We start from the raw sequence: 21,580 nt of genomic DNA, 5'->3' as shown, positions 1-21,580 counted from the left end.
AACAAAGTGTCAATTTGTCCACCAATTTGTGCAAGAAATTAAGCCAAAATGGCATTTTCTTAGGGTTCTAAACTAATTACAATACAATTCCCATGAATAAGTCATAGGGCAATGATGAAGTTAGCTCAACACCAACTCTTGTATACAAGGACCTACTGGGTAGTTTCCTGCACGGAGCTAGGCCCTCTTTAGAAGCCCCAGCAGCATTCCTTCATACGTTTGAGCGCAGCTAGGCAACCAAAGGAGTGCCCCACTAGCCTACATCCTTATGAAAGGGACCCCCAAACCCCCTCCATGGACCTCCAGAACACCAGCACATTCACAGAATCCAGAAAAGGGAAACTTTCTTTGGGGAAACGTTTTAAAGCTCCTAACACATTAATATGTGTTCTCTTGCTGTTGTTCCTTGCCAGCTTGTTGGCTAAGATGGTGGAAATTACACCCTGCAAAGCCCCAAGACTGCTTTGAAAGTCTTGGGGGGGGGGGGGGGGGGGGGGCAATTGTTGGCGTTGAAGGCTGTCTTCGCTCAAACCATGTTGATATTAGAGTTTTCTGTGAGTTTGTGGGATCGTGGATTTACCATATCTAGCTCTTGGGAGACTCGTCTTTTGCGCAGCTCCTCCATGCGGTCGTTGACGTCGCTGAAGCAGGTGTTGTAGTACTCAGAATACTCCTGGGCAAGGTCATCTATGTTGCCCAGAGAACCATCCTGGAAAGAGGAAGAGAGGAATGGGTTAAATCAGAGAACCACAACATCCTGGAAATGGAAAGCCAGCTAATTAGTACTAAAAACTTGATTGTCTAATATTGTAATAGTAAAACACAAAATAACCTCTTGTAAAAATAAATAATTTACAGTTCATCAGATGCAGGAAAGCCAGCTTTTCATGCTTCTTATATCACTTCCAAAATATCTATAACTAACACTGTGTAACTTTTCAGTTACAGTAAGCGCAGCTTAATAAGACAGCTATCACTTACAATTACTCGTCTATAAAAGGGTTCCTGAAGCAAGCATCCAGGCATGGCTAGAGGTGGCCACCATCACTCACATATCGCAAATTTCCAGAGCTGACTCTCACGTTCAATGACATTACTGAATATTTCATTTTTCTTACAGAAGAGTTTGACAAATTCCCAGCTGTTGCAACTATCCCAAACTGATAAAACTCACAAGTACAGAGGCTTGTGTTGTTTCAATTTACCAATATCCTCACACACTCCATACACAGAAACAGGACAACCTAGAATATCTTTGCAAAAGGTCTGAATCTTTTGGCTGTTTAGAGATTCTCATCAACTCCCATTCAGTGAGTGTCTTTGGCTGAGGTTTTGTCTTTGTTCAGGCTCATATCAAGGATGACCTTTACCTCTTTAAGACATTCACCAAACTCCAAAGCAAACACACACTTCCTGTAAGCTGCAGTTTGGGTCAGCACAGTTCCTGGCTTTGTGTGAAAGGCGGGTGTTTAGAATTGAGGGAGGAAGCTGTGCTACAAACAGTAAAGATGTTACCCAACAGAATACACTATTGATACAATGCTTTAGAAAGGCCTTTAAGTTACTATTGGAAACACAAACTGTTTGGCAGGTTCAAACTAGGGTTCTGTACAAGAACAATACAAGAAAGGGAATGCAAACTGCCAGCACAAGGAGCCTGTACTACGAAGTTACTGAAGTTGCTTCTGATTGGTTAGTATTTTTGATAAACCTTGACTATATGAGAAAAAAATGTAAAGTGTTCCAAATCATGTCTAGCTATTGGAATTAGTATCAGAGAGGGAAAAATGAATCCAATCATTTCCAGTCTGTATTGCAGTCAGTGGGTTATTTGACTAAAGTCAGCTTCACTGACCAGATCAGTGATGAAAACTTAAGCCCTTCAAATTTTAGCAGATGTAAACAAATGTTTTTTTCACAACGTTATAGACAGAAGACTGCATCCAATCTCTTTTCTAGGTGAAGATGTCTGCCATTCTGGCGGTGGTGGTCAACTGTTGAATATTCATCAGTGTTGATCTAATCTGTGCCAGGCAGACAGCTAGCATTGAGTCACTGTGCAGGGTCCAAACAGTCTCTCTCAGTCCCTGTCTTTCTCAACTAGACTCACTATCTAAGTGCCAGGCCACAAATGAAAAGGATCACTGTGAGTGTGGGTTAGTGTGCCACACACACACATTGGGACCCACACATGGGCATAGGGCCCCAGTGAAGTAACATTAGCATGCACACACATGCATGCAGGAGATTTCAAAAACACTGGACCAAAACAAACATACCAGACACATCTCAGGGAACTGAGTTATGGCATCCTGCTACTGATTGTGCATTGAATATCTCTGACAAGTACACATGTTCTTTTTCAAAAGTCCAGTTTTTCCAGCTGTGATCCATCCTACCCTCATTAGTTGAGAAACTCAGTTCTAGCCAGACATAAATTGAGATGACTGAGATTCCTGCTGGGAGACACATGCTTTTTCCTTCATCGCCTGAAAACATTCTCGAATCACAGAACTCTCAGATGTTTTTTATCATCGTGCACAGGCCAGGCGACTGTGCTCATCTATTCGCCACATCTGGAAGATAAGAATTAACCTCGAGTCTTGAGATTGGACCAAATGTTGATCGACACAGGGCCACTTTAGTCAGCGTAGACAGTGTTTGTTTAGCAGAATGAATTCATCAATCTTTACCATGTTTCCCTCTTCTCCCATGGGAATCTTGAAAGTTAATCTAAGATGTGGACATGTAAAGCTGCAAGTGCTTTACTGCTGTTGGTCAGATGTGTGTCTGTGACTGAATGCATCCAAATGTGTGCAAACACTCGTGTGTGTGTGTGTGTGTGTGTGTGTGTGTGTGTGTAGATAACTGAGATTCCTCCAATTCTCCAGTGGCATGAGCTCATGAGGCTCCAACACAGCTGACCCTCACACCCCACCTCCACTGCCACCTTGTAAAGTGATACAGCGTACACTCAGTTATGAATATCAAGAATGGGACGGTGCACAAACACAAGTTAAGAGAGCATGAATGTCTTAAAGAGAAGCACAGAGGAGGGTGATGAAACCAGTATAGAGCAACTATTGTCTCAGGTAGTTGGAATAGCTTTGTGAGTCAACATATTAGTCCACTTTTTTTACAGAGAGTCTGTCAACCTCAGAGTGTAGTTGGAGGGATCTGTCAGGGATCCACATATTCACTTTGGAAAGGGGAGTGGGAGACTGCCAGACAAGGGATGATTTGTGGGATACTGACTGGGGCAGCTGTTGGGTAAGAGGAGGATAAAACATCTGGAATCTGAGAATAAAAATCTATAAGAGAGCTTTAATGGATGAGTTTATAATCCCGTACAGTTTATCGACACCTGGAAAGCATATGGGTGTCTATGCTAGCATATTAAGCTAACTAAATACTCTTAAAATATAATTTGAAACTATTTCAGAAATGACTTTACTAGAATAATAAATTTGAACATAGTTTGTAGAAAAATGAAGACTCATACTCTTTGAGATGATGTAACTGCTCCTCCACCCTGGATGCTAGGGAGGCCAACTCCCTGCTTTGAGTCAAACAATAGCATCAATAAGCAGACAGAAAAGCAACACCCAAGCAAGAATGTGTGTGTAAGTTTGTGTACATTTACAGTAAAAGACTGTGCATGTGTCATTAAATTTTAAGACAAAAATACTGAGATGGATATTGTGGATAAGCACAAAACTGGGCTCGCCTATCATTTCTTTTCCAAGAGTTTAAACAACTCAATACAGAAGAAAGGTCTATAAATGATGCGGGATACCACTGAGTGAGACAACTGTGAGAAGTTTGTAAAAGTAGTAATAACTCAAACTTAGTGGCAGCCATGTTGTTTCACCATCAGAACACAAATTACTGGTGTTGCACCACATTGGATACATATTTCAGCCATGTGTGATGATTACAACTGGGTCAAGTGGTTTACATCATATTCACTCAAGATTGTTTTGGCAGAACGGAGATGATGCGGAGAAATGTCAGAATGCCAATAAAAGGATACAGTTCAATTGTCTCTCCTGTAAAAACAAATATCCACAGCTTAAATATCGGGATATACATGTATGTGATCTCTATTGCCAAAAAAAGGCGAGAAGGTTTCATTATTAAATTGTAATCAGTAGCTTCTGCTCACTTATTCAATCAGCTATGGCATCCCTGGTATTTTCCTACCACAAAAGTATGACACTCAGTCTCAAGGAACACCAGTGCAACTGAAGGACGATCTCTCCATCGTATGTCTCAATGCAAGTTAGAAATATATAGTTCACAATGGTTCTAAGGTTCCTTGAACTGCTGAGTCTTTGTCAATATTCAAACAGACTCTGCTACTGCAGTAACAGATATGCACTGTTAAACTTTAGAACTGGTACATATCGTGTATGAAGTGTATATTGTTTTAGCAGTTCATTATACTGCAAAGTTCCCAATCATATTACACTGGAGAATTACCTCAGGGAAGTTAAAAAGCTGTTTGTTCTATAATTGAAGGTACACATTACCAAGAATGTGCAGTATAGCAAAAGTGAAAAATTCTTCATATTTCCATGGCACACCACTTAAGCAATGCCTTGCAAAGTTATTAAAAAATTCCACAGCCAGCATGCCAGGCACTGATATCTTAGGACTCCTTACATTCTCAGGAATCCCTGCCAAGGCTCAAAACGAAATCTAACAACAACAACAACTAAATTTGTGTTTTCCATATCTAGTTTGTTGTCGCCGAGTCTGTCAAAGAATGTACTTGTTTACATTCCCAAAGACAAAAAGCCATTAGTCCTGGGTCTACCATGTTTGTTCTGGTCTTTCCTTCGGGCTCACAATCCAGACAGTGCCATCAGTCATGTAGAGGATGAATGGTAGTGTACATGGTATTAACTATTGTTACAGCGTTAGCCTTGTGACAACCCATTCTCTGGGGTAAAGAACAATGACAACAGTTTACAATGGAGCCGTGTATGTGATGTAATGTTGGAACGTCAGTAGTAGGATCACGTTCACTTGCTCTGCAACCTTAGGTCAGGAACGGCAAGTTGAATGTGCAAGCAGATGTCTTATAATATGTTGCATTGTGCAAATGTTTCACGAAGAAGAAACCAAATGAATTGTCCACATTCAGTCAGAGTCAAGGGTACACTATTCTAAACCCCAACCCGCAAGAGCTCGCCTTTCCAACAGTCCCCACACAAATCGTCATAAAAAGAAGGATACGTAATCGATCCTTTACTCCACCCAGCCCTCGGCCCATCCAGTTCTCTGAGCTACTCCGATGGCAAAGACTTTGACCATCCCCACTTTATTCCTGGACTTGTACGATAGTGTAGAGTTGTTTGAATACAGTTACAAATTGATCTGATTCCATGCAGTTATCAATATGTGCCTCCAACACTGTCTAAAATGTCATATATGCTTTTCTAGAAATTATATGTACGTCAGATTCTCAAGTCTAGGTATGGAAATTGGTATGGCAATGGTAAAATTGTTACAGAAACTACTGTACTACAAACCAACAACGAGTTAAGATGAGGAAAATGATTACACAAGATATGAGGATTTGAAAAAAAGATGACCCAACTACATCATTCTAAAAGAGCAACTTGAATTTTAACTTTAGTGTTTGGTCCTTGGGGTCAATTGGGTGAAGACTTTTGAGGAAGGGGAGTTCACGGGGCGCAGCCCATCCTCTTTAGAGGGCTTCCTGAGGATATCTGTGGTAGAAGCAGTACAGTGCTATGCCATCCCAGCAGAGGAAACATACCAGATCTCTGCGTGACCTAAATAATGAAGCCAGCCAGGGAGGGAGGAGCAACAAAAAGAGTGAGCTGGCAACAACAGAAAAAACATAATAACTTAACATAGTTTGGCAGAGAAGGACTTAAGAATACGCTGCCACTCTGTATGAAGTGCTATGTGGGAGGAGGCACGCAGGAATCACCTCATGATCTAATTACATGTTACCCAGACAGAATCAATAGTCATGTCTCAAGGAACAGCATCCATTCTTTAGGTTCAGAAACAAAGTACTGTCTGGTACATAATAAATGTTCTCCAATTTGACAAACTAGACACCCAAGGAAGGATTCCCTGCAGGCAAGGCAAATAGTTCCACAAGACCTCTGATCAAGATGACCTTAGCAAACCAAATGGGATGAGAGGTTTCATTCAGAGAAGCAGAGGGGGGTGGAGGATGAGGGATGACTGTCAGCTGTCCAGGTTTGTGATCAGATCAACCACACTAGGATTGAGCACAATTAGAAGCATGCCACGGTTAAGGCACATCCTAAAACCTTCTTCACTGTATGGACAAGTCAACTTTGATTTGAGCTAAAACTGAGCTGCACAGGGTCAGAGAACATTTGCCAAAGATGGTGCAGTGGAGAGGAACTGGGCTGAATATTTCAGAGATCTTAAAGTCTTTACAATTCAAGAAACAATACACATTATGCACAGACAGAATTCTCTCTCTTTCCACTCAGGCACTTTAAAAGCGTGTCATTAAACATTCAATAAAGAGAGTTCACATCTGAGGAAATCCTTATGTCTTCCAGAAGTAGGGTGGGGAATAGAAGCAAATCCATCTGTAAACTCAACCACTTAGAACAACTGTAGCTCCTGCACCATACCCTCTGAAACTGCCTTTGATTCTTAATTAGCTCCTGGGTTATTTACTCGGCTTCAACCACAAATAAATGACTGGCATTCTTTGGTATTTCTATTAAACACATTCCACAACACGGCTGCTGTGTATGATTAACCTCAAAGGCAAGGGGGGCCCTTAGAAAAGGACTGCAAGTCGAAGTGGCCCTTTGATTTCCAGTCAAAACATGAAGAATTATTTTGAAGGTGCAGTTCTAGATGACATTTAGTGGACTGCCTCTTTTTGCCTCTGCTTGTTTTAATGCAATGCTCCCTGTCACCTGAGTGTGAAGAGAAGGTCTGGAGTCTGGCCGGTGTTCTGCAACATAATATAATCAGTGAGAGTCTAGTAAGTATGTGGAGCAGATCTCTATCAGGCTAGATGTCTATCTGTACAAGTATGTGGGCCTGTTCTTGTGTGTGGGGGGGGCCAAGACCAAACACATTTGTTACAGTGAATTAGGTTAGGTCAACAGGCTTGGGGCAAACCCAAATTTTAAAGGGCATTCTTGTGAAGGTTCCCAAGCAAACAAAAGCTATTGAAAGTCAAAGAGCAATCGTTATATATAGCGGATTTATTTTGCTTTGCAGAAGTTTCTCGGTGTTCATTGTGCTCAGGGCATTCATCTTATAGGTTGCTTTAAAATAAGCGCCTGAGTGCATTGTGAGGAATAAAGTTCATTACAACGGCCAAATTGAGAAACGTGTTTTGTGAATTCTTGTTGTCACTGTACGATTCTACCTGGCAATTTTGAAAATACCTTTTCTAGGCTGTGATAGAAATTATTCTGTACTAGTCTGGAAGCACAGGAATACAGCAAGACGATGAAAGTTCTAAGATAATGATTTTATCGCTGCAGGCTGTCATCAACTCGAGCCATTTTTCACCGAAAGTCTGTACAGTCTGCTTCAGAGAAGAGCGACCAACAGAAATCATGCATTATCTCCGCTGTCAATGAGTTAGTTCCAAGTTAGTGCTTGTCTGACAAACTGACCGGCTGAACTTTTGAGAGACACTTATAGGAGCCAAGGCGACCGATAGAGTTTCAGACTGTCACACTTGTAATCATTCTCGTAAAGTTGGCCACAGCTACTCAAGACTTCACAAAACATTAACATACTGAAACTGTAAAACTCAGTTTAAATAAGTCTGCAATGCCTGCTGGTGGGATGATGGTTGTGAACCGACTGTAGAGAGTGTTGCAGGATGTTTATTGGTAGAAGAGTTAAAAACTCTGTATTAATCTTAAAATGCCTTCATGACCTTCTGAAATGTTGATTTTTACATAACAAAGTGATGCGTCTTTAACAGATATTTGTGATTGAGAATAAATAAGAGGAAATGCTAATACCATATGTTTGCTAGGGCTTGTTGTTGTTGGATGTATGCATGTCTCTGTGTGGATGTGTTCTTCAGGGGAAGTAGGAAAAACGTCAAAGATGAACACAGCGTTGAAGACATTTGCTTCCAAAGCAATAAATCTGGAGAAATTGCCTGGCTGGGAGCCAGGTCTCACACTCAGTGTCAGAGGGCAGGACGGCCTCCCCCTCCTACGCACACACACACACACACACACAGCATTTACACGCCATTCACTTCTTCAGTGCCAGACCAAACCAAATTAACACCTCTGTCTTTACCCAGAGTGGAAGTGACTGTCTGCAACACATTTGGTCAGCAGATCAATCAAACGCCTGCAAAATCAAGACTTCAGCCGTCAAACAAAAGAGCACTGTTGCAGAACAAGTGCATTGTTACAATATGCAACATCTCCGAAGTTACACTCATGTGTAACTGATAATCTGACTCTCTGGACTGAGATAAGAAGAAAACAGGGCCCTTCAAATATAGTATGAGGCTGCAAAATGATCAAGGTAAAGAATCAAAGTTAATATACAGCACATGCAGTTTAGAAAAAAAAAAGAAGATTTATCAGAATAAGTAAATATGGGATGAAGGATCGCTGAGTAATTGAGGACAACTACAAAATGTCCAAACATTTCGATATAAAACAAATGGTACAACACATCTCCTTAGAAGAAGGCCCAAGAAACGAAAACATTTTTTTTTTAGTGGAATCACAGAACAAAAGTGAAATTCTCCAATGGAAACATAGCACACATGGACATGCACCAAACGCTCACCGGTCATAGAGAACATGGCAGCACACAAAGGACAAAAACACACGCCACACACACACAAAAGGGTAATGTTTCAATGTGCATTGAACGTACCATACTCTTACTCGTTTCCAGTGTGCATAGAGAGACCCGACTACTTCGGCACTCACGACTTCAAAACAAGCAGCTGGTCGCTTAAAGCACCTGAATCCCCTGAACCACATGTAGAGTGCGAGTGCGTTTCAAAACTTTGGGCCTATAAGGACACACCGCGAGGAGTTGTTTTGATGCGTGATTTGCATGCACCGACAAGTTGGCTACTCAATCACTCCGTCGACAAATCAGTGTCAACTTTGAGGACGAGGGTGAAAACTCGCAGTTAGTTGTGACACCATGATGTCAGTCTATGTTGCTGTCACCCCTCCCCCCCCTCCCCCCAGAAAACTTACCAGCATCCCCATAACGTCCGTCCACAGTTGGGAAAAACTGTCGGACGCAGCAGCGCTGTCTGCCTGGGGATCGTCAGAGGACGCGCCGGTCCCCTGATCACTTTCCATGGTGTTGGAATACTTAGTGTTCAGTCAGACTAATCTGGTGCAGAGCTCGAATCCAAGCCCACAGGCAGGGGCCCGATCGCAAACAGTAAACGTGAAGTCGGTGCCAAGGCTGCTCCTAGAGAAAGTTGCCCTTGACACACCGGTGAAATACTCCAACATTGCTTGGCACGATCCGACGTTTAGTGCGTAAATTGCGACCCGACATGTTTACGACACACCCACGACAACCTGTAGGTCGAATTCAAGTCTAATGCAACGTAAATATTGGACACTAAACAGGTCGTAAATCTGGAAAAACTTGCAAGCGAGGTGTTCTCTTCCCAACAATCCGCTCTGCGAGGATTCCTGCCCGGGTAGAAACCAAACCCCACACCGGAGGGGGGGGGGAGATGAGGTCCAAGTTGGCAAAAAAGTTTTCAAAAAGTTACAGAACTCCCTTGATGAGTGTTGGATAAAACTTTCTCAACTGGTGGAGCGAGCGACACGTGAGCTTATTACCATTAAACATTCGTGTGAGAGAACGCCCGGAGCTCAGAGCAGATTCTCCAAACAGTGCGCCTCCCCCCTCACTCCACCCGCCGATTCTCTCTCTCTCTCTCTCTCTCCCTCCCACACACACACACACACACACACACACACACACACACACACACACACACACACACACACACACACACACACACACACACACACACACACACACACACACACACACACACACACACACACACACACACACACACACTCCTCCCAACAAAACATTACAGCTGAAAGAAAACACTTGTCCCGTGCCTGACGAACAATGTGCAGGAATTAAATCACACCACAGACGAATTAATCTTCCACTTCATAAGATTATAAAGAAAAGTTTAAAAAGAACTTGACAAATCTAATTGAACTCGACTTTAATACTTTTAAACCATGAAAATGATTCTAATGCACCATATGAACTCGTTTATTTCTGCTTTATTTTCTGTACAGTGTCCGAATTCTCTTCAATTATATTTTTATTTCCCATTTTGACTCCTATGTGAACTTTGAAATATTTAAAGTTTTGCTTCGACCTACATATTCTAATAGCCAGTAAAGGAGTACAGTCCATTTAAGGGATATTTTATACACCCTGAAAAACTCTTTATCTCATGCTGACACAGCTTTCCACCAATACTTCTCTCCAGCCACCACTGAATGGGGTGTGTGAACAAAGCACATTCTCCACACGATTGTATAGAAAACAAAAGAGCACATGGGAAAAAAAAATGTTTTCAAGGGGCTGATGCATACTGTGCCCTTTCGCCTGCCATAAATCTGGATGAAAAGCTGGACAATAACAGAAAGAAAAACATGAAACTTTGACTTACTACTTCAGTGGAGTTATTTTGCCTGAGGATATTTTTGCAACTCACACATGCGTACACATCCCAAAGTGTTGTTTTTTTTTTTTTAAATATAATGCAACAGCTATGCTCCCAGATCTCATTTGCATACAAGTAGGGAAAAAAAGAAACAACACGCTATATGTACAAGCATGAAATTGCAGGGCTATCTTGTCTCATCAGCCGTTTGTTATGCTACACCAGCAGGCTACTCTATTGTAATGAAGAAGTCCAGAGACTCTCTGCTTCTCCCTGTTGTTGTCAGGAGCACATTTTCTCCGAACAGCTGCCGGGTCTTGTGACACATGCCAAGGAAGTGCGGCAGAGATAGAGAGAGTGAGATTGAACATTTTTTAAATCACAGCTCCTCACTCTGCTGCAGCTCCCTCCCCTGCTGTTTCAGGTCAGTCTTTAAAAATGCTGCTTCACCTGCTGTTTGCAAGATCAGCATACAACAACACATGCAAAAAGAACATGCATTTAAAAGTAACACATCCCAAAAAGAAGACGAAAAAACACGCCAGAGCAACAACAAAAAAAAACCCACATTCTTTCTGTGAGCATGTAAAATATGATCCGTTACACAATAAGCCCCAAAAGAGTGTAAGGAAAAAGGATGCCTTCTGTGGATTAGGCAAGCTGTAAAAGGCTATGCTAGCAAACAGCTAGTGTAAACCACACGGGATGTGAACATTTTGTTAATTAATCAATGTGATGATTTGTTTGTTAATAGTCAGACACTTATCATTCCGTGTTTCCTGGAAGGCTTGTACAACTGAAATACGGGAGTAGTTTAAGCTAGCTGTCCTCAGAAGCATGCACAAATGAATATGCTATGTTGATTTAAAAAAGGTATCGTGTTAGCATGCTAAAATGTGCTAATGCACACGGACAAGATGCATCTGAGGCTTTAATTTGGATTGGCATTTTTCTGTTTATAATTTTTAGAATATTAGACAAACCCAAATTCCGACCGAGGGAAATTTTTGGTAGGAAAAACACTTCCCCCGTCTCAGCACATCGATGTCTAGTTACCTATTTCAACAATACTTGAAAAAACGTTTTGAAAAATGTCAACATCATTATTTTCCATGTGGAGGAAAAATACAGCCGATCACCAAGTCAGAGGGATTTATCATGAGGGGATCAAGAATGTCTGGACAAAGTTTCATGACTGTGAGACCAGAGGTAAGATATATCAGTCCAACACAAAGTGGGTTTTTAAAAAAGAAAATGTGTTACCTAATGCACTAGGAATTATCGCCCAGATACTCCTCTCACTGTTTTATAAACACTATCATGGTTCAAAGGTTGTGTAGGTGAAGAGTTACTTGGATGAGTGACAGCTGTTCAACAGTTTCCTTCTTACAGACTAAACACAGAGAACACACGCGCAGACAAGAGCCGCTTTGTGTCGCTGGCGAGTGAGTCGACAACACAAGGTCTGCTCTGCCGTCCTCGCATCTGTAACCTTAGGCTGTCTGCAGTGGACTGCTAGTATGTGCATGTGTGTGTGTGTGTGTGTGTGTGTGTGTGTGTGTGTGTCCATACTGCCATTACATCATTGTGTTATCCATCAGTGTCCTTTTTCTAAAGAAAGTTAACCACGTTTTTTTCTCTCCCTTATTCCTGCTGAATTGGGGTGTTGGATGTCACCAATACACACACACACACACACACACACACACACACACACACACACACACACACACACACACACACACACACACACACACACACACACACACACACACACACACACACACACACACACACACACACACACACACACACACACACACACACACACACACAAAATATCTTCCTGCAGAGACCCCCCTAATCTAAATACAAGACAGTGCGACCCCACCTGGACCAACTCAAACATAAGGGTCAGACTGTTAATGAAAGGAGGAGGAGGCCTGTTGACTCAGTGCACACTCATCAAACACTGCTGGTGTGTGTGTGTGTGTGTGTGTGTGTGTCGGGATGCCAGCTTTCCCCTTCACTCTTCACACTATAGCCACAAATCAAGGTGTCATGTTGCCAGACAAGAGGAAACAAGACTTACTTTCGGCTTATGTCACAATCTGTTAATTACTCATTTGTTACACGTTCTCCTTTCATCATTGAAACATTTTGACTGAACTGTGGAGATAACTTGGAGAGTATGACCATGAAGAGCATAGGCCTGCAACCCATAAATGTGTCCTGAAAGTAGAATTTGAGACCTAAAACCTATTACATGGTTCTGGAAATATATGGGGATTCTTGCATGGAAAGGAATGATGTCATGAATATAAATAGCTAACATGGGATACTTTAAACGCATGCAGCCTTTAGATTTGGACTCTATCCCGATGCATGTCAAGGACGAGAGTTGTGTCGACACTTTTGCTGCCTTTCATCTTTCTCCTTTCATCTCTTCTGCAATCTTTTATTCCATCAATTATTAATAGTTTCATTGTCTTATCATGAATTCTTTTTTCTCTTTGTGCTGATCCTGCTGCACTCTTGTAGGATTGCTGAAAGATGACAGGGTGTCATCAGGTTTGGGACAGTGAAGAGGCACTGATATAAAATAGTAATTTAACAAGCTGAATGCCTCCATAAACCAGCTAAAAAAAAAAGCCAGGGAACAGGAGATATCAGTAAGAACAGGCTAGGACAAGATAACATTTCCATCTGTAGAATTCTTCTTAAAGAAGAGAGCATGTGTTTTTTTTTGCAGGTATCCCCACAGACACAAAGGCATTGTAATGTCCTTACAGCTACAAAGCATCAACTAATATCCTGACATGTCCTTTCATTAACAACTCAAACACTCCCACAGGCTAGCTGAGATAAACTTCCGCTGAGGTGATAGATTTTCCCATAAATGCACTCGCCCTGGGTGACAGTGTATCGCGGTGTGTCATTTTCTGCTGTAGATGACTCAGCAAGATTATCACAAAGCCTAGGCGGCGTGTCCAAACACACTCTGATACGGGTGGGGATGCAAGGTATGAAAAGAGAAAGGAGAGGAAACAGGGGGAGGAGGAGATAACAGAAAGAAAAGTCAGGAGTTAGAGAGTAGAGTTTTTACCACAGGAAATCTGTGGTTCTAAAATATATTTTGGACTTTTTTGTGATACTTTGGAAGTTATTTCCCTTACAATAACCAACACACAGGAAGTCAAAGCCCTCCAATATTTAGTTCTAAGTATGGCTTGTTGGAACTAAAAGGTGGAGCAGGCCTAAGAGGCATGAAGAAGAGCTACAAGACAGTGAAGAGAAACCATTAAACTGAGCAGAAACAGAGATTTAGAGATAGAAAAAGAATGCAGGTGGCGTCGAAGCGAAGCAGTGCTGGACCTCCCCTGATAGTGAGAGTGACCCTGTTTAGAGGTCAGTGACCCCCAGGCCCTAAAAATAGCCCCTCGGGGGGAGTCACGAACCGTGCTGCCAGAGGTGAATAACAACGTTGTAGGCAGGCATCAAGGGCACCACCGACACGCTTAAGGAATGCTACACAAGACCACACAGCAGTGACACACATACTGTAGCTGTATTTGCACCAAAATTAACCTGGACCCTTTTTCTTCAAAGGGCCTAAAAGGTTCCTTGAGCCCATCGTTTGCTGTGTTCCGTTGGAGACTAAAGGTCTATGAAGATGAGGCAAAAAGGTCTGTTTAATACAGTACAGTAACTTGCTGCTCTGTTTGTCTTCTCTATGTTGACAAAGTAGAAATGTTCATTACTTCCAGGCCTCCCTCCAAAGTCCCTGTACTTTCAGAAAGTACCACGCCAACAGAGGGACCTTTTGGGTGGAAAAATAAAATCCATGGGACTCCACCTTGACCGTAGTTCCTGCAGTGGAACTACATCATACCTTGTAAAGTTCCTGGTCCCAATGGGGAAGTTCCTGCAGTGGAAATGTGGCTTTATACCCTGCAACTAGTACTACAATAACTGAGATTCATCAAATGCTATGTTTTGAAGATGCCATAGGGTAAATATTGGTGGTCTTTGATTGTTTTGATTACAATTTCATCCATTCATCTATCCATTTTATCTTCATGTTTCTTTACCTTCTTTATTTGAATCAACGTTTTAAAGGTTCACACCAAAAGCTTAATTTTATTAAATGTTCTCAACCCTTATCTTATAGTTTCTGCATTACTTTTCTGTGAGAATAATTGGGATCAAAAATCAGATCAATATTTCTACTTAGTCTATGGGACAAAAGCCTGTCAGTCCCTTGGCATTTCCTTTGAACCAGTTTGAATGTGATCGTTTGTTGTTCTTGTTTATTTGTGTGTGCATATAGCTGTGTTCACGTGTAAGAAAATGTGTGTGTTTGTGTTTGGTGTGTGTGTGTGTGTGGATGTGTGTGTGTGTGTGAGTGAGTGTAAGGAGGTGGCCAGGTCAGCCCCACTGTGCTTCACACACCGCTGATTCTTGTGTGGGAGTTATCACACAAGCCCAATTAGCATGACAACTAATTACTGATTCTTTGGTCCCCTCCTCCAGCGAAGCAGGTCAGTAAATTAAATCAACACACTGCTTTTCTGCAGAAAACAAAGCTTTCGGGGAGAATCAAATTAATGCCTGGTGCATGGTGTTCGTGTGCTCAATAGGTATTTTTCATAGCCTGTTCAACCATAACGCTAGAGTCTCTTGATAACGCATAACAACACAGGAATTACTTCAGGGCAAAGGGGACTGAGAAAAGAGAGGAAGAGGATGATAATAGAGAGGGTGCAAGATAAACACATAAAGTGATACGCATAGGCAACAGGGAAAACACTGAAAACAACAACAAATGGGTACAGGAAAAAAGATAAAGGTCTGCCTGAGGTGTGATGTGCATGTGCTGTTTGTAGCTGAAAACACACCGTCTGTTCGGGCTTGGTAAATAGTGGACGGTATGTTGGCAAAAAACAAGCTGGATATGGGGGGAATGTCAAGGAGACCATGCTAAGTTTGAACGTCTGTACCTATGAAATGCAGCACAATATCCTGTGCGTTCGCAAATGAGATGCAGGAATTCAGGGACTAGATGAAAACAAAATATATTTATATTTATAAGTGTTCATCGAGATTCAGTAAGGATAAAGGAGAACTGAAGAGGTTCTCCAGGTTTGTAGCATGAAACATGACGCGATGAGTCAACTAGAACTAGAACTGTGTTGCATTTAAGAAAATTACATTTAATTTTTAAAATATCTGAATGTATAATACTGCTGTTTTCCAGCTATGAGATTTTCAGGCTGTCTGTTAACATTTAAAGGCTACCTATTAATCAGAAAATGAAAACATAATGAAGAGTAAAACATCTGAAGGGACACTGGGACATATTTCAACAAATTTCACAACTTTAGACAAGAGCAAACGTTAGCTTTTATCGATTACTAGCAAACATCGTTAGCTAGAAATGTGCACTGTGCAATAGGCTACTAACCATCTGCAATCATATTTGGGAATCGGTTGACATTAGCTATTTTCTAACTGTGGCTAATGTGTAATCAAATGTATGTTGTTGAATGTTAGAATGATGTTTGCCTCAACCAATTTCCAGCTAACACTGATAGGTAGGACTTTGTATCATAAACAACTGTCAAATAGCAATATTAGCTGGTAGCTAATACTGTAATTACTGTAGCTAATGGGTCGTAAACTGTGTTGAAATAGCAATAACCTCAACTTAAAAGCTAACATCACTGCAAACTTTTTGCCAGGAATTTGTAGCTTGTGATACTGTCAAATAGTAACATTGGCTAGAAATTGGTTGACTTTAGCTGTTATAAGATTATAAAATGATTATCGCTATGTAGTTTTATGATGAATTATGGGCCTATATGTCCCTTTCATTATCCATGTCTTTTCCATTATTGATCATTCAGGAAGACCTGAAGTGTTAATGCTAAAATTCTTTGAGATGTTGTGATTAGCTCAACAGGAATAGAGCTCTGACATCATAATGGCACATTCTGGTTTAAAAGGAAAATGGCTAACTTGTAAATATGGTGAATGACGTGTAGCCTATACTGTCTACTTTTTAAGTAAGTCAACAGTAAATCATATTGTGCCTCCCACAGACAAAAAAATTTCCGGTGAGGGTTAACACGTACTAATCCGTGACTTCAGTAATATGGTGGTCATGGCAGGTCTCTTTCATGTTCTTTGTGTAGAAAAAACATGGAATAAAAAAAACAAAGCATAGTTCTGTTAAGCCGCGGATTCCTAGATTCTCCATGCAATCTACGCCTCCATATCCATGTGGTAGGTGATTGTGTTACACTATTGTGTGAGTGTGAGTGTGTGAACTCAAATTCCAGGGTGTTTTAATCAGGCGCGACTGAAAGGACAGATGTTGCTTTGGATGTAAGCGAGCTTCTAATAGTATGAGCAGCACTGTGTGAAAAGACAGAGTCCTTGTGTTTTGGAGCTGGGTGCATACTTGTAGAGAAATGCTTGTGAGGAGAATAAACTAGGATTTTGTTTAAAATGCAGTTCACAGGCGTGCTGGAACATGACATGAATAGGGTATAAAGCATGCGTTTGTTTGTTTGTTTGCTTGCTTGTGACTCCACAGGTGCAGACAGTGGAGATGTGTTGATGTCCCAGTGGATGGAGGTCATGAGACCGGGCTGGCAGCTGAGTTGGTGTTAGAGTGGCAGTACCAGGCTGACGGCAAATGTCCAGTATGTAATCTCATACTGGATGGACTGGTCATGTCATTCTTTGTACTGGAGCTCTTTTAGATGTGTTGTTGTAAGCTGGTATCACAAGCAAAGAGTATGTGCATGGTCTAAAATGAACCTTTTTTTTTAATAACAATGAATAACTTTGCTTTAATTTTACTTCTGAACATATGGAAGTACCTCAAATAAGTTTGACTTATGTCACAGTTATACTAGACAAATTTTTAAGAACCGTATTTGTTTTTGTTTGCTAATTTATAACCTCCAAATCAGAGCGTTCCAAATAAAGAAAGTAGAATACAAGTTAAGTGTTATTTCTTCTTAAACTGTCTGATTTTGCTTCTTTTTTTTAAACAATGCAAAGCCATTCTTCTCTTGAAACTGGAAGAATTGGAAGAGTTTCAGCACAGTACCAACTCAAGTGAGCAAAATGATTAACACCATAAGATTGACCATAACTTCAAAGAAGATTATAATGAGTCTTAAATCTAAAACTGACCCATAGACATGTTATCTGGTTAACCTGAGACAGAACTGCAAACTGTTTTCGGTTTTGCAACAACGACTCTGTTATGTCCTCAGTGTCTGGCTTATCAGCTTTCCCACGGGTTTGTTTATGCATCTTTCATTCCCCTTTTCAAACCTCTTTAAAGTCTTGCTTCCTCTCTCTATGTTTTCTTCCAAGTTCCTCTTTCTGCAAATGGGGCAGTAAAATGGGACACAGTGGTGCCACCTGCTGTTGTCAAACATACTTACACCACACAGAGCACTGGCCCTGCTTGGCTATACAGGACAGTCTATAAAACCCTCCTGCACATCCTGTTCTGTCAAGTCAGCCACTCTGCCATATGTTAGCCTCGGAGCAAGTTACAGTAAAAGAAAAAAAAAGTGTGCTGTGAACACATAATGATCCCCTGCAGTTCCATCGCAGGCTCAGTTTTTATAGTACTCACTTCAAGTTTATGGGACACAAACACACACAAGGGAAGACAAGGTAGCTTTGACTTTACTGTACAGATCCAGCACTAACAAGACAGTAGCCAGTGGGGTTTAATAAACATTGTTTACAGGTCTATGTCTGCTTGTGTCATTACCTAAACACTCTCACCTGTTGTATCAACTATACTATTCAGTCAGACACAACAGAAAGAAGCTGCAATGATATAAATGAACGTATTTGGCCATTTTTCATTTTGTATTTGTGCAGTTGAAATGAAAAGATAAGAGTGTATTTGCAACATTCAGTTCCTACAGCAAGAGAGAAAACAGGGATTCTCTTGTGGAGAGTGGTTTCAGAGGAATCTAAGTTTTGGAGATGCCACATTATTCCTGGCACTCACACATAAACACACACCGACATACAACACACTGCCAATGCACCCATTGACACAGAATAACGCATCAAATGCAAATCAACAAAACATATGTCAAGCCCACTATATCATCTTTTTATATTTAAATCACACGTGCATGTACACATTCACTTTCTCTGTAGCTCTATATCACAGCACACGCATTAAAAAAAAGCTGCAGACATGTAGACATTTGGTTATGAATTAGATGTTATAATAACTTGTTTCTTGGCCAGCCTCAAGCTGCTCAGTGGTAAAGCATTCTATCATTACTGTCAGTATTCAACAAGCCATCATATATCTAACGCACAACCCGCAAAACATCGCCCTGTCACATTTGCACATTAGAAAGCAAATAAACGGCCATGTTACACTATATGCTGACATGCAAAAAAAATCTGCTTCTAACTAGCAGCAGTGGATGAATATCAAAACCTCAAAGCAGAGAGATTTTCAACACTAACATTCTTCAATTCCATAGCGCTGTGCTGTTAAGAGTTACACCATCTCTTGTTGGAAATTCTGGTAAGTATTGGACCAGAACTAGGGCTAAATAGTTTCCCCATACTATAATTCAGTTACAATAGCCAAAAACAGAGAGCTGACCCTACTTTCTTCCCAATCCCCAGAAATAACAATCCTCCACATATCAACCAATGAACCAAGTTGCTGAAAAACGAATAAACATTTCTTTATATCAATTTTCAGTCTTGCAGAAATATTTGACATGTAAACACTACTTTAACATTATAATACATTCCACGTCTGAGTTTATTTCATTGTTAAAGCTACAAATTCCATTGGTGCAGGGCCTATCTGTCCACTGAGCTGCATGGAAATCCATTTTCAGATATCCTGCTGACAAAAAGCCAGACAGAAAATATAAACATCTGATGTTCACTGTTCTTTTACATTTTGTTCCAGAGATCACAAGTTCCTTAGCAAGAGTCAGTAGATGCTTAAAAGTTTGTACATGTGGTGTCACACTGTTTTTCATCACTCAGATATCCCAGACTACATCAATGCCTGCATGTGGGCAGAGCACATTATATAAGACATCCCGACTGACATCATTAGCCAGTTTGGTTCAGGGTCTAACCTTGACCACAGCTCACTGAGCCTCTTCCACATTTCCTTTCCAATATTTTTTTATTTTCATTGCACAACCATGTCTATGTGTATTAACAGGGTCCATTAAAGCCTGCCTTTTGCAAGAGATCAGCGGTTTTATGAGTTTGATTATCCCCGACTTCAAGGTGTCTAATTCAATTTCCAATGTAATGTTTTTAATGCTGTCATATTTTAAGTCTTGTAAAATGACATCTATTGGTGTCAATTTTTTGTTGAAATGTTCTGTATGGTTGTGTCTTTCATTTAGTTCAATGGGCTGCATGTTTGTATGAAAAACACAAGCTAAGTTGAGTTGAGTTCATATTTGTAAATAATGAATGAAAGTTGGTTATCAGCTCACATGACTGGCAGACAGGGCGACCAATCAACGTCTCTGCCAGTGTCTTGTTCCAATAAACAAACTATGACTACTAACCGTGTGTGTGTGGTTGTGTGTGTGTGTGGTTGTGTGTGTGTGCATGTGTGTGTGTGTGTGTGTGAGTAGCATAGTCTCAGTCAGTCTGTCTGGCTGATTTTCAACACAAAACTCAACCACGCAACACACAAACATAGTGCAAGCTCAGCTCAACCGCTGTATCCCTCTACTTTCACAGGAATTCCCCCCTATTTCAGCCCAGAGAAGCCTGCTTACAATGGTAAAATATGAACCCAGTGGCAGCGCAGAGCCACAAAAACACAGAACAAAACATGTACATTTTCCTAATTGCTTCAACAGGTTCACATGGTGATGCACCGAGTCTTGGCGAAATGTGTTGCGCTCTAAAACTACTAAAAAAAAGTCCACAGAGATAACCCTTGAATGAAAGCTTAATGTATTTACAGTAATCAACAGCTAGCATTAGCATTCAAACACTTCCTAGCTGTCATTACCATTAGCTACGAATATGCAGTTGACCAGATGGAAAGTAAAACAGATAATGTTAGCTGAAAGTGCCTTTAAGCTAGCAGTCCTTGTCTCCCTTAGCTCAGAAGCATAAAGCAATGCTAACAAAATTATATTGGTATCAGTGAAATTCCCTCTTTCTATCCAAGTAAGTGTCTTTAGCTTAGCCTCTTAGCTTAGAGGTAACCTTAGCATTGAATCCTTGCTGACATCAGTCTTTGCATGCTAACATTACAAATTGCTAGGAATTTAATTCAATGTAATATGTAGAATTAAACAGCAATTTTAGCAAGGACAATGTTGATTCCTTAAGTTAGCAGTTGTCTTAGAGTAGCTAGCACGTTATATTTACAAGGGTTTATAAAGTATTTGGGTGTTGAGCTTTGAACTACAGCTCTAGTTTAAAATCCTTTGTGAAACTGATTTTAAAGATATACTTTTTCTATCTCCTTGACTTTCAAAAGAAGCTAAACCTCAATGATACCCAAAGGCAAGAAGCTGCAAAAAGTATGTCAAATACAACAGTCTGATACATACTTGGCATTTGATGCCATCTGATTCTCTTGAAAGTTTGGTACTCAGTATTAAGGACACATTTCATTCCATGAAAGTACCATGTAATCTTTGATATATCTCTGACCCATATCTCGTTATGAAACATTTAAAAACTATCCAGGATGACTGTCATGGGCCAGGGGGTATCATGACGATGCCCTGATGCTTGGCATGAGCTGTGGTGATGGTTGCTCTGACCTGATGAGATCTCATTACAGGCTGGTGGGGAGTCCTGTCTGAAATTCACGCTCCA

General features: G+C 40.9%; 1 protein-coding gene across 6 annotated transcripts in view; it reads right to left on the bottom strand.

Moving 5' to 3' along the window:
- sash1a (SAM and SH3 domain containing 1a) overlaps positions 1-21,580 on the bottom strand; it is a 168,950-nt gene that overhangs the window by 42,726 nt on the left and 104,644 nt on the right. For 4 of the 6 annotated variants that reach the window (XM_061052020.1, XM_061052021.1, XM_061052022.1 and 1 more), the window contains exon 2: positions 581-709. In XM_061052020.1, the coding sequence (XP_060908003.1) occupies positions 581-709 (129 nt within the window). Of the gene's footprint in view, positions 1-580; positions 710-8,901; positions 8,994-9,236; positions 9,926-21,580 lie in introns of those variants that run through there. The other 2 variants (XM_061052023.1, XM_061052025.1) reach the window with 2 other exon arrangements.

This window comes from Labrus mixtus, chromosome 12 (genome assembly GCF_963584025.1).
Source record: "Labrus mixtus chromosome 12, fLabMix1.1, whole genome shotgun sequence".
In the NCBI taxonomy this organism is placed as follows: Eukaryota; Metazoa; Chordata; class Actinopteri; order Labriformes; family Labridae; genus Labrus; species Labrus mixtus.
Note: the sequence above shows the minus strand (reverse complement) of the source record. Positions and strands in the feature narration are given on the sequence as shown.